Genomic DNA, 13,859 nt, shown 5'->3' with positions numbered 1-13,859 from the left:
AAGCTGAAACTGCTAAAGCACACAGGAAATCAACCAACCCACAATGACAAAGGAAAATAAATTAATACAGTGAAAATGTGACATGGTTCTCCAGTATGAAGATGGTGCATGATCATTATCAGCAATATTTAAATAGCAGAGTATAATCAGCATGATACTGAATTAATGCAGATGATCTAGGAGTATAAAGTCTGAGGGGGAAAGATGAATGAAAATGAGAAGATTATAAGCATAGCTAGGACTAAATCATGTTGTAATAACAATATGCAATCCAGACTTCATTATCAATCTCCTACAAGAGAGCCCAATGTTTTGGACATTCCAAATTGAATTGCACCCATTTGCACAACCTTTTGTCACTAGCATACCACTAGTTTAGTACTTGGAAAAGCTGGTTAGCTCTGCCACCTATCATGTTCTGCACCTTACTGTAGTTCATCAGCAGGCAATAACTGCTCCCAATGATGGTTCAGCTTTGCTTACTAGCAAATTAAGGAAAGAAGAGCTATGTTTGCTTTCTTATGTCCAATGGCTACTCAACTGGTTACACATGCTTGAAGCCAAGTTTGTGCAAGGGTGACACAAAGCCCAAGTCAATGGACCAGTGCAGATAATCACTGTCCTAAATCAGAGTTCAGGTGATTGGGGGGAAAGGGCAATCCTAGGGCTCCCAAACTCCCCCTCCTTTGCTTGAAAGGTAGAAAGTAACAGCTTCCACTTTCAAACAAACCACAATTTCCACTTTGGAATTTGTTCTTGTCCAAGTTAAAACAAATCAGGATCAAGCTGCAGTGTGATTCTCTCTAATGACCACCTGCCCCAATTGAGATGGTAGCAAACACTGGGGAGTGGCCTCGACAATGGAATGGAGAATGTACACAGATTTCCTTGGAATGTGCCTTATCATCATAAATCACCTCTTCTCCATGTTTTGCAAGGGATTTGGGGCTCAGATGATGAGGGGACGGGGAGACACATTTGCTGCTGCTGTTGTCATTCCCCCTTGCCATCACCCAGCTGCACCACCCTCCATGCATTGGAGGGAAAAGGTCTGTAGCAGGAAGCGTTCTATATTTTTGCAGGCTCCCAGCACGATTTAGAACACATTAAGAATATGCAGGATTCTAAACTATACCATGAGCGGTAGGGCTAGGTGACAAGGATAACATCTGAATATGGCATTTGTTTCTCTCCAGTTCTGCCCAGTGTTGGGTTTTCTTTATATCAAACCTATATACACTTTCTTCTCCAGCACCATTTCAAAAATTTGATTCCCATTTTATTATGTTATTTTCCACATAAATAGCATGAAGATTTAAAGGTAACAACCAACAGTGACAACCTGCTAGAGAAACAGAGTTCCACACACACAAAACAGGAATTCTCTTTCCTCTCCTATTCCTTGCAATCCCCTGCAATCCCTCTCCTTCTTTGAGCTGTCTTTGCTTTTGATAAACCTTAAAAACAACAACATAAAAATTCTATGTTCTCATGCTTCTCTTCTACATCTGGCACCACAGGTATGCAAGATGCAAAGCATGCCAAGTTACTTTCTGTCTATATATTTTAAATATCCAAATTTATCTCTTGTTTGTTCTTTGCCATCTCAAACATGTTGGACGGTATAGGAAACAGCGAGCTTCCCTGACAGAGACTAATTTTTAGCTATTTAAGAACATTTACTTTAATTATAACTTGTCTTTACATAGACTGAAAGTTATTCTTTTGTTCAGAGAACCAAAAATATCCAGATGAAGAATGTATGAAGTGGTGCTTTTCTATAACTTACGTATGTAGGGAGATGGGAGAGGTTGTGGTCTGTGAGGAAACTAAGGCAGGAGAGTTGTCCTGGAAAGGAAAACTCGATGGAAGGGAGAGTGAGGCAGGGAAATGGGAGTTGGCGAATGGAGTGAACAAAGGGACACTCCTAACATTTATTTGTCCTGGACGGTGTGGGTGGTAGCTGATTGCTGACATCAGAAGTTGACAGGGATCCACCTTGAATCTGCTAAGGCTCTTGAGCGCTAGTTTTGAGTGTGAGAAATTAAGATTCAAATTCCCACTCAATGATGAAGCTTACTACATAATCCAAGCAAAACAAATCCTCTCACCTATGCAAACTCATGCAACTCCTTCAGATGCTTCTTATACTTCACAAATGTTTTATCTGTGAGAACACACTGAATATTATTTGTATACTCAAAGTGTGTTTTATATCTAAATAGATCATGCTTTGCTAACATTAAAATTTCTGTTCACTTTTTAACTAACCTTATACTGGAGATTGTGTTTTTCCAAAATTATGGAATCGGTCCCCAGCTCCCCACCTTTGATCCCATCCCCAGTTCTCTAAACTCCACACCTTCTAGCAAGCTACAAATTTCAGATAAAGCATTTCAAGGGCATGCTGATGGGCCACATGTTTAAAGAAGCTACTTACTTTTTCCAGTAGTTTATTTTGATTTTTTTTAATCCCTGACATTTTAGAACAGTGTTTCTTCTTTAAGTTAAAAAAAGTTGCTCCCAATTTATTGGCTTTTGCATTTAATTAGAAGAGTCATCTATCCAAGCTGTGTGTCAGCTAATCCAATAGAAACACCAGTCAACAGACATTGTTGTCCTTTGCAAACAAAACTTGATTAAAGCAGCTTTTAAGAGTACTTTTCTGTTAATAGCAAGAACAAATAATTCCAATAATTTAAAACAGCAGCTATTAAATTTTCGAGACAAAACATTATTTTTTTGAAAATCGTTTTCCACCCCATTATACAATTATAATTTTATTCATTCTGGTAACAAAATGAACTGACAACTTTACAAGCTCACAGGTTCAAATGCTTCGTTTCTAAATGTGAAAAGGGTACTTGCTGTCCAAAATGGCTTGTATGAACATATCTTGGGCCCTGAGGAACTCTGCAGCTGTCTGTACACCCTCCCTACTCCTATGAATGTGGGGCTTTTCTCACCTCGGGCCAGCAGAGAAGCCTGCCACACCCAGGCTTACCAACTGGGAGCTCTGCCTGGGCTTAACTACCAGGGTGGCTGGGACTGTATCTTTTCTGGATATGCTACAGCTGAAGGTTTGACATTTGCTCTCAGAGGTGGCAGCTGATGTATGCCTGGCACAAGATCAGCTGGGAAGACTGGGAGGGGGGGTCCCCAATTGCAGATGTGGCGAGAGAGAGGTGGGGCAATTCCAGTGAGGGGGTATATGACATAGGCAATTGGCGGCTGTGCTGCATGCCGGCCCCCTCTCTACCAAGAGGAATTGGAGTCATGCTATCAGCCAGAACTCAGGCCTGTTGATGCTGCTATTTGAAGAGCAGGTTGGCTTTAATTAAGATCTCCCTCACCTATAATTAGATGGAGGTTGAGGAGGCCCACCTGGTTTGTATTACTAAGACCCGGACGGACGAGCAGGGTGAACTTTGTCCCAGTTGGCTGTGCCCACTTTAGGTACTTGGTGCAGCATCAAAGAAGGCTCAAGGGCAAGGGAGGGGCAGATGCTGCAGTCTATGGGAATTCTCTGTCCATATCCCCACACAAGAAGACAAAGAATGGAGAGAGTGACTTGGAGGGCTGCATTCTCCTTCTGGGACCTGAGGTTCCCCATGCTCCTCCAAGGAAAACATGTGTCGGGCTGCCAGAACAGCCTAGCCATAAAATCTGTAAATTGGGAACAGGCATGCGACTTGAAGGCAAATAACTTTATTGCTTCACAATCAGAGATACCAGACGCTCTCAGGCTATGAAAGTTGCAGAAGCTAGAAACCTCTCCCCACCTTCCCTTAATTAAGCATTTCTCTCTGTACATTCTTCTGGCATGATTCAACTTTTCTTATCTGGTCTTTCTGTTTTTCAGCTCTCCTTTCTTGCACTGAGAAAGGGGTAGGGGGAGAAGGGGCTGGAATAGGACTGTCCTGCAACGCAGATCCCTATCAGGGTCTGTGTCCACACTGTGCCTCTACCCTTTGCCCCCACTCTCTGGCTCCAGAACTTCCCTGATGGTTCCCTCTGTGGATTGCTCTTCCCTGTCCCACCAGTCTGAGTCAGACTCAAATTCTCCCTCCTCCCCAGTGTCATTCCCTGGTGCTTCTCGGGCAACTGGCAGCCAACACTCCTCCTCGTCTAGCCAGTCCCTGACAACATGTCAATGATCCACCACCTCTTCACTGAACGCTGTGTAAATGAGAGAATCTGCTTACAATTTAAGAATGGCAGGGCTTTAATTTGACATGCTACTAATGGACAGAAGAGCAAGAATCAAGATGCTCAGTGCAGACTTTTATTCCAGGCATAACCATCTGCAATGCATCCTGTCAGAAGAGCAATTGGCTTACAGATCTAGGGTACCGCTGATGCCTTGAACATTCATTGTCTTTAATACATTGAGCTCCTTGGGCATCATTTATTGTTAACTCTGCTTTGGAGATGTAAATCTGTAAACACTATTGATTAGAGCCATGTCCTCTCAAGCTCTGTTTTGGATAAAATCTATTAAACCAAAAGGAAGAACAGGAAGCCCACTATCTCTAAATATTGCTGTGAAATGTAACAGCACACTTTGGTCCCAACTCAGATATTAGTTGGTAAGAAAGCAGAATCTGAACCAGACAAATTATTTTACTGCCATGTTGTTTACAAGGAAATTTTACAAAACTCAAGTATCAAGAAATCTTCACTTCCAACCACGCTTTGAACAGCATAAATTAAAAAAAAAATAGAATGAAAGGGAAATGTATAAAGATGTCCATCAACTTCACTGCTATTTTCTTTTTCTATGCTCTTGTCAATATTTCAGAACAGAGATATTTCTGCAAGAACTCAACAGCAGAACAGCTTGTAAAAACCTCATGACATGCATCTGAAAACAGATCCAGGGCCTCAGGATAAGGACAGGAACACTAAAGCTCAAAGCTAAAATTATTTACCTAAAAAATACATAGCATACAGGGTGGAAATCTTATTATGTGCTCATAATAAGATATGCAAAACTTGCTTACATCTGAATAACCTGTATACTTTATTGTAATAACAATCAGTAGTACGGACATTTCAATTGGGGTTTAGGCCTGGTTTTGGCACAGAAACTATTTTAAACCCTTTTCCATAATCTTGGATAGCTGGATATTTATCTATCTTGCTCATATGATCCTGAAGCTCTACATCTCCTATTCGCTGGCTCACCATCCTTTTAGCCTTTTCAAAACCTGAGGCTATAAGTTCTTGTGAGGAAAGCCCCAGGCCCTTCAATTTTTCATAAAGCGACAATCTCCATTTAGATTGGAACGGGTCTAATAGAGTCAATGGAGCCACTCCCACTGGGAAAAATATGAGTTTTAGCCAGAGGTGAATCTTCAAGATCCATATCCTGGCATTAATAGAGAGTTGACCTACCTCCAGCCTAATGGCTGCGTTGGAAACGCAGGTAGGTAACCCTAGTAGGGAGCGGTAAAATTTAGTTTGTACAGATTCCAGGGACTTAAGTTTTTGACAATTAAATATCTGGGTGCCATACATCAGTTGTGGAAGTATTTTTGCGACAAAGACCTGGGAGGCAGCAGGAACATATTGACCTCCTTTTCTGTAGAAGAATCTTATGATAGCTCTAGAAGATCTTTGCGCATTTGCAATGGAATTCTTAATCTGATGGCACCAAGATCCCTTCTCGTCAAAGATTATTCCAAGGTATCTAAAAGATGTTACTTGCTCAATAGGTTGGTTATTAATTTTCCATTTATGTCGGAGTTTTCTCTTGGAGAACACCATAATTTTTGATTTAGTGTAATTTATTATTAGGTCTTCAGCTTCGCAATACTCTGTAAGAGCTCGTAAAAGTTTTCTTAGGCCCACACAAGAGAAGGAAATAAGTGCCGCATCATCTGCGTACAAAAGGACTGGAATTGGTATATTATTTAGGTTTGGGGGGTGAGTACTTGCTTCCTCCATCTTTCCGACTAAGGAGTTTATATAGAAATTAAATAGAATAGGGGCAAGAACACAGCCTTGCTTGACACCATGGAAACTTTGGATTTCCTTTGATAGGTTCCCATAACGGTCGCATCTAACACGGATCCGAGTATTTTCATGTAATCTACGGATAAGAAGCAAAAGACGTCTGTCGATGTTTGTGGCATTTAATTTTTCCCAAAGTCTGTGCCGGGGTATCAAATCGAAAGCTGATTTGAAGTCTATAAAGGCTACATAGAGGGAGCCTCCTTTCTTTGAGGTGTATTTCTCCACTAGATGTTGCAATACCAGTCCTTGGTCTAGAGTTGATCTATGTGCCCTGAAACCAGCCTGGGCTTCCTTAAGGATGTGCTCCCGTTCCAGCCAGTCCGCAAACTTTTCACGTAAGTGAGTTGCATAGAGTTTGCTGATGATGCTTAAGAGACTGATTGGTCTGTAATTGGCTGGATCAAGTTTACAGCCTTTCTTGAATCAAGCGGAGGGCATTAGCTGTAAAAAAGTAAAAGACTTGACCCCTGGACAAGCCCCCTTATCTTTTAAGCCTATACATATATTGCAGTGCATAAATGTGTATATATGTGTGTGTGTGTGTGTGTGCATATGTGTTGCTTTTTATGTATAATTTTTATGTATAATTTTACAATTTTTTTAAATTGACACCATTATTCCCTTTGTAAACTATTGTTGTTTTATGTTTCTCTGGTCTATGACCGTAATAAACTCAATTCAGAAACTATTTTAGTATGATTACCTCTGTTGGGAGAGAGACAAGGGAAATGTGTCCCTGTTAATTCTCCTCAACCTCTCAGCGGCTTTTGATAGTCTTGGCAATGGTATTCTTCCTGGTGTTTAGTAGAAACCAAAGAAGCACCACTCCCCACTGAATCATACACCCTTTACTTTCTGAGATTTCAACAACATGGCACACAATTGTCAAGCCCTTCTTCCCAAAACATGAGGGCTAGAATCTTTCTTACCTGTTAATCTCATTCTTAAACTGAGACACTGTGTTACATATTAGTTATAGCTAGGCTAAAATATTTGAACTCAGATTGCTTCATTAATCCACTGCACCTGACACTTTTTGTTAGTTTTCACCAGATAAGCGTCTGGAAAGCATTTATTTGGAATTGCCAACATTGGAAGCTGCCTTATACAGAGACAGACCATTAGGCTCATCTATTCCAGGCTAGGAGGAGGGAGGTATTAGCATGGTTGGGGAAATCCCAAGATTCATAGAAGTATAACAAATCATAATGGGAAAAACAGGCCAGTGAAGACCAAGAATGCTCAACAGACACTAAATGCTGAATTATTGTTATTTTTTTTGGGGGGGGGGAATAGAAAAACTGAGATGCAATGGAGTAGAATCCTGACAGCAGCACTCCACACTGCTTTTTGTGGCAGTTTCCACATTGCATTTAAAAACATTTCCTTTTCAAAGCATGTGACTGTTGCTCCAGGGTAGGGGTAGCCAACATGGTGCCCTCCAGATGTTTCAGACTACAACCCCCATCAACCCCAGTCAACTTGGTCAGGGATGATAGGAATTATAGTTCAGAACACTATGCTGGCTACCCTCTTCTCCAGAGACACAATTTTAAAAAATGATCCGTCTACTCCTGTGTTCTGTTCCCCATAGTTGCCAGCTGTATTCTTCCAGAAAACTCACAACCAGGATAGATAAGTGATACCTCTTCCCTGTTTTTGCCCTCTCCCCACACCCAAAGCAACTTGGGAGGTTCACTAAACTAACAGCTATTGGAAGACCCTGTTCCTCAATTAATTTGCCCCATTCTCCTTTAAAACCATTTGTGAGACTGGCCACGCCACATTTGTCACAGTGAATTCCATTAAGGTAGTTATGCTTTACATGAAGAAGTACTTTTGTCTAGGATGTTAATCAGCAAGTTCGTTTTTAGCAAGCATACACATGTTGTAAGGTCCCTGTCCATTTCTCATATAGAAACTCCGTATCAACACTAGGCTTGAGAGAAATAAATTCTAAGCAAACCCAATGGGAATGTCTGAGCGACTATACCTTGCACATGCAGTGCCCATATGAGTACACACAGATTCCTGGGGTGCCAATTGCAAACTAGACTTTTTAGACATCAGTTGTGGCAGCTGCACACTCTGGAATTAACTCTTGAGTTTGCAATCCACAACAATTTGCACAAATGACATGTACTGCGGTTTCATAATTGCTACCACAGGGACTCCTGGCTTTTTCATTTCTGTCCAAATATTTTAAATAAACAGGATCTGTGACAATACCTCCACAGGAAGAATAAAAAGGAAAAGAATGAAAAGATGGAAGACAAAAGCTCCTCACTGCAGAGCCCCCCATTCTGGAGAGCTGTTCTCCTCAGAACTGAGACAGGCCTTCCTTCTGGTCAGAGACCATTGTACAACTGTCACACGTTGACAGCATGCACACAGCAAAAACCACTGATACCATGTCCCATTTCCTGGAAACACTGTCAACCAGGACTCAGAGGCAGAGGTGCCCTCTACAGACAGAAGACAGCAAAACTGCCTCTGCCTCTTCCAAATAAATAGTTGGCCCAGTTCAAGGAAAAGCACCCTGCAGACCACAGAGAAGAACAGAGGCCTGACTCTGAGGCCAGGGATTTGACTCCTGGTTCAAGGAACCAGAATCTGACATTCCATATCATACCAGATGTCCAAGGATCTTCATTCCCCCTCCAAGTTCTTAGCAGAGAAAGCAGTGTGTGCATCTGGAGCACACAGTGTGTGGCTCCTAGCCAGTGCTCTAAAATTCCTATGAGCATTCAGCTACAGGGCCTGGCTTGGGTCCTCAACATGCATGCCTGGTCATTTAGGTGCTCAAATGTACATACCAGGCCACTGTCACCAACTTCTGTTTTACTCTCCCAGGTACTGCAGAACACACTTCCTTTCTGCTACCTTGATCTCCCTTCTTTTTGCCACTGCAGAATTACTTTGCTACACCCATATAACGTGAATTGGTAGGGGACTGGTCAAAAAGTCAGCATGATAAAACAGCCCCAGGAGGGAACCAACTGGATCGAATCCAAGCAATCTGGAGAAGTGGCTGGAGGAAGGTTTCAGGGGAAGAAAGGCCTATTAGGATTCAAGGTTTTAAGGTTCAACAAAGATGACAAGGTTCCCATCGGAGATGGAGCTCATTTCTTCAAAAGGATTGCTTACATTTTCCCCACTATGAGCACTGGTTTCTCCCTCATCCTGATATGTTTTTGTTTTGTTTCAGTCTACACCATTATTTATTTGACATAATGTGTGTGTACATTCAGTCAAAAGGTCCCAACAATTCCTGGGTGTCAAAGTTCTGATCTCTCCATTCTACCAGTGAACATCTTTCCTATAATTCAATGGACTGCTCAGGTTCTACACAGGTGTTATGTTGATTTTGCAGTGAAATCACTAAGTGATGGGGTAGGGAAAGGTTAAGGGGCTCCTCAAAATGATGCTCTGCAAGGAACGATCTTCGGACATATGTCTCCAGTATTAGTTTCTATAGAAAAAGATCATCTAGTCTATAACACAGCATCTTTCAACTTGTCACAAGACATAGTATTTTTTTGTCTAGTCCAGGCCCTTCTAAGTGCACAAGAGAACCCTGGTTTCATTTGGGACAGCTGCTCACAGATAAAACAGATACAAAAAAATGCTTTTAAACTACCATCACTGCAAAGGTTTTCTATACATACCAGGATATCATAATTAATGCCTGTACCTAAAAGGTTGAATTATATTACAGATATGAGATCCATAAAATTCATGTGCATAAAAAAACTGACTCAAGATTTACATAGTAAGAGCAGCACACACAACAATGCACAATTTATAGGCTTCTTGCGTGCGAATTTCCTACTGGGAGTAGAAAGTAAAAAGCAGAGGAGAAATACATTCCTGTTAGTGGCTTAATGCCTCTCAGGGAGCAGGTCCATAAATAAGATGTAATTTTTTTCTAGCACAGCAGTAATTCCTAACAGAAAAACTCAAGCAAACCAGGCACGCACACACAGAGCCCTATATGAAAACTCAAAACCCAAAATTTGGATATATATGAATAATATATGAAGAGGATCTCAAAAAATGTAGTGATCTGTCAATACTGTATCTTCCTGCTACAGTGCATGGAAACTAGCAGCTCACCATTTGGGTGATGGTGCCAGCTTATTCGGAATCCTGGCCAGTTCACTCTTTCTCAAAACAGGTTTTATGCAAGCTACTTCCCTAGGCCCTCCCTGCCTAAACTTCCAGTGCTCTTGGTCATTCCTCTACACCCGTAATTTTCAAATTTTGAGGAGGGAGAAATTAATTAATTCAACAGTTAACGGTTCCTGTGAGCCCAAAGCACTCATCCTCAGCAGGCAACCTTCTCTGAGATGTGGGAATTCTCTCTGTATTGGGTATTATCACGCTGCAGAATTACACACCCACAGAGAAGGCTACCAGATACTTGCCTCCTTCTAATCAGAAGGCGCAGCTATCAATGAGGACAAATTATTATTATCCTTTCAGGTGTAACAGCAAAGTGTGTCTATTATGACTGATAGGAAAAAATCTACCTTTGTGATCAGAGTCCATGGTTCTAACCACTCCTGCTTAAAAATGTTTTTCTGTTGATCTATTGGTAGCAATGTCTTTAAATAACGACTGGGTAGGTTGGCCCAGCTATTAACAGCCCTACCTGCTGCACAGATAAACACAGGTAATGATGTCCAAACTGAAACACTTCCCCTCAACCCCCAGGTGAACGTTTTCCCCAATGCTACAAATAATTAATGGCCCAATTTTGGGAAATGTTCCTTACTTGTGAGAGATGATTGTGGGAGGCAGCTGCTTGTGATCTCCAGCCAGGACACACTTCCTGGCCTTCAGCAGAGGTATCCAGCAGCTTGCTTCAAACGCCTGGGCACATTCATCAATTACCACCAGATCAAAGTGGTTCTCAGGAAGTAGCTTCAGAGGACCATCAGAAGAGGCTCCTAGTTAACAAGAGAAAATGTTAAAGTTATGCACCATAGCAAAAAGTGGAGGAAAGACGTGTTGGCCTTGACATGCTGGATACCTGCATCTTTTCAAAGTATCACAAGCCTTCACATTATGTTGTCCTCAGCAGTGTGCTGTGACAGGCAACAGAGGATCCATCTGACAGTCCAATTTCCTGTTTACCAAAACACTTCTCCTAATGAACAAGCACTATTGGCTATTTCTGTGGAAAAGTTCATCCATCCCTGCAGGTGAGGCAGAAGGAATGCTTGCCAGCTGCTTGTATGTCTGTGTGAGTGGGTGTAGTGGGAGAAGTTTTGGAAACACTAGGTGGCTTTTAAAAGGAACAGGCTGATTCATCTCTGAAAGAAGGGATGTTGTGCTCAAATATGCGTAAATGTTAGTACCTCTGACTGCAGGGAGCCCTGAGCCCAAATATGTCCCTTTGATAAGCTTGGCATGATCCCAACACCCTTGGCTACTGCTTCTGCTGTGTAGGCAATGTGCCCTCTCCTTGGGCACAAAAAACCTGAGCAGTACACTTGCCAAGCCCTGAGTGTGACCCCATTCATCCTTGCCCTGATAAATGTCTCAAGTTTAGCTGACAACTCTTGCTCTTGAAGCAACAGCCTCCAAGGGATCACATTTGTAGTATCTTCTTTCAAATAGTAAATTGGGAAAAAATTGCCGAAGTCCAATACACCCTAAGATGGCCAATATAATTAGGAGACCTAACTCACCCAAAGAGTAGATGGCAATGCAGATCTATTCCTAGATTATGCCACTTGGATTTCAGAAGGGATAATCAAATGACTAAATACTCCTGCATTTAAAAATGAACAAACCCACACACCTTCCTGGCACAACTAGATGTCAGGGAGGAAGATACTAGCCTAGCCTTCTTCCAGGTGTGCTAGGTTTGAATACACTCTAGTATTCTGCTTGTCTAGAACACTCAGTGGTGAGAGATTTAAAGTACTATTTCAGCCTTCCAATCAAAAGGGAAACATTATTTTAAACAACAAATTGATTTTAATATGGCACTTGTGTTGTACTCATAAATAATCTTTGCACATGTTTGTAACATTTAATATGCAATCTTTTTCACTCGGGTTATTTGCAAGCTTCCCTGGTAAATATACCATGGGGATCGCCAACAGGAGCAATTTGTCTGGTCCCTGATCCAAGAAGCCACATTAAGTACATACAATTCACAGCTTTCTCAGCTCCAAAGGCTTGATTAGTTATATAAATAATGCATGTTCCCTTCCCTCATTAGCCGGCATTAAGTAAAAGATGTTCTGTAAAACATGAATGGCAGAGTTGTGTGTGCGGTACATGTGCGCACAGCATTGATTAGTTATACAAACCATCCAACTACAAAGCAGAACTGCACAGAAGAAAAAGGCAAATCATCTAGCAAGACGCAATTCTGTATACTGAACATACCTTTACACATATTGGGTTGAGAATCAATTCAAAGATGCACTGGGCAATCTTTGGAGTTCATGATAAAGCACAAGAATGCAATGGAGTGTAGAGCAGCCTAAATCTGTAGCTACCAATAATCTGATTTAGCTATTCTTCAAGGCAAAAAAGCCCACCCAAGCAAACCAGGAAAGTTCCTCTAACCTGTGTTTGTTGCCAGAATAACATTAGCTTTCGTCAGTATTTCAGTCATAGCAGCTTCCTCTCGCTCTTTCAGTTCTTTTCTTAGTGTTTTAATCTCATTTAGAAAATGTCTCCTTTCTCCTTTATCTTGGGCTTTTCTGCTTTTCACCTGTATAAAGGGGAAGAAGAAGAGGAGGAAAACAATTTCCCCATACTACAATGTAGCTTATGGCCCAGTGTATCACTGTACACAACGTTTAGCAGCTAAGATAATAGTTAATGAAACAAAATCTTCCTCATTAAAATGCAGCATACTACAATTCAACATCAAGCTGCTCTCTTTTCAGCCCTTATGCCTATACTGACAAAATGTAAATCATGAGAAAGGGAAATATAGTTTGTTGATAGTATATTGGGGTGGTTAATTCAATATGAATTATTTAATGGAGGTACTGTTGATGAATAGTGCTTTTTTTCTGGTAGTAGCATCAATAATTCCCCTTCCCCAACATAACAAAGCTTTTCATCTATGTGAGGATCCAGCTGGGATTCATTAATCCCTGAAAATATGCAGACAAGCCCTAGGGTTTATTTAATTGGTTAGTGATAACTACTATTCTAACAGAAGTCTCAAACACTCCTTTGCTCCAGATTTTGCAAGCTGAGGACATACTAATTAAAATACACTGCAACTTTCAGCACCTGCAACAGTTTCTAATTGTGCATGTCTTTTAAAACAAAACATTACACACAATGTGACCAGTAGGTAGCATTATTTTGTTGTTACCCATGTGGTCATCCTAATGTGGTTTGTCACATCTAAGCAGCATATTGTACAATACAAGACTTCCCAACACCAATAAATCTCTCACAATATAAATAATCTCGTGATTTGGCTCAGCTGCATATTCAAAGTCACAGGTGTAAATTGGCAGCAAAGTAAGATGGAGGCAAAGTTTCTATATTTCTCCTCATCTTAGCTTTGTTTGGCATGCCTTCATCTCAAGGCAACCCCATTATGCTGTCTAGCTTGCATTGGATGAAAACCTCAGCTCGAAGAGGGACACCTTTCTAACTCTGAGCAGGCACCAAATGTATGAGGTGAACTAGGCAACCTACCTAAACTCCTGTTGATATAAATAACCATGAGGTAACCCCTACAGCATTTGTCTGGGAGATGAGATATATAATTTTCAGCATAGATGGGCACAATCAATTCATTTTCAGAGGTGCATGAGAGACTTACCATTTATAAGAGACAGCAGCAGTAGGTT

At 41.2% G+C, this 13,859-nt stretch overlaps 1 protein-coding gene across 1 annotated transcript in view; it reads right to left on the bottom strand.

Annotated features, from left to right (window-relative positions):
- Positions 1 to 13,859, bottom strand: part of IGHMBP2 (immunoglobulin mu DNA binding protein 2) — a 64,167-nt gene that overhangs the window by 30,299 nt on the left and 20,009 nt on the right. Inside the window, exons 7-8 of the mRNA XM_081874919.1 lie at positions 12,607 to 12,754; positions 10,796 to 10,970 (exon numbers count right to left, since the gene is read on the bottom strand). Coding sequence (XP_081731045.1) covers positions 10,796 to 10,970; positions 12,607 to 12,754 — 323 coding nt within the window. The remainder of the gene's footprint in view (positions 1 to 10,795; positions 10,971 to 12,606; positions 12,755 to 13,859) is intronic.

Source organism: Podarcis erhardii (genome assembly GCF_964252035.2).
Source record: "Podarcis erhardii genome assembly, chromosome: 1".
NCBI classification, from domain to species: Eukaryota; Metazoa; Chordata; class Lepidosauria; order Squamata; family Lacertidae; genus Podarcis; species Podarcis erhardii.
Note: the sequence above shows the minus strand (reverse complement) of the source record. Positions and strands in the feature narration are given on the sequence as shown.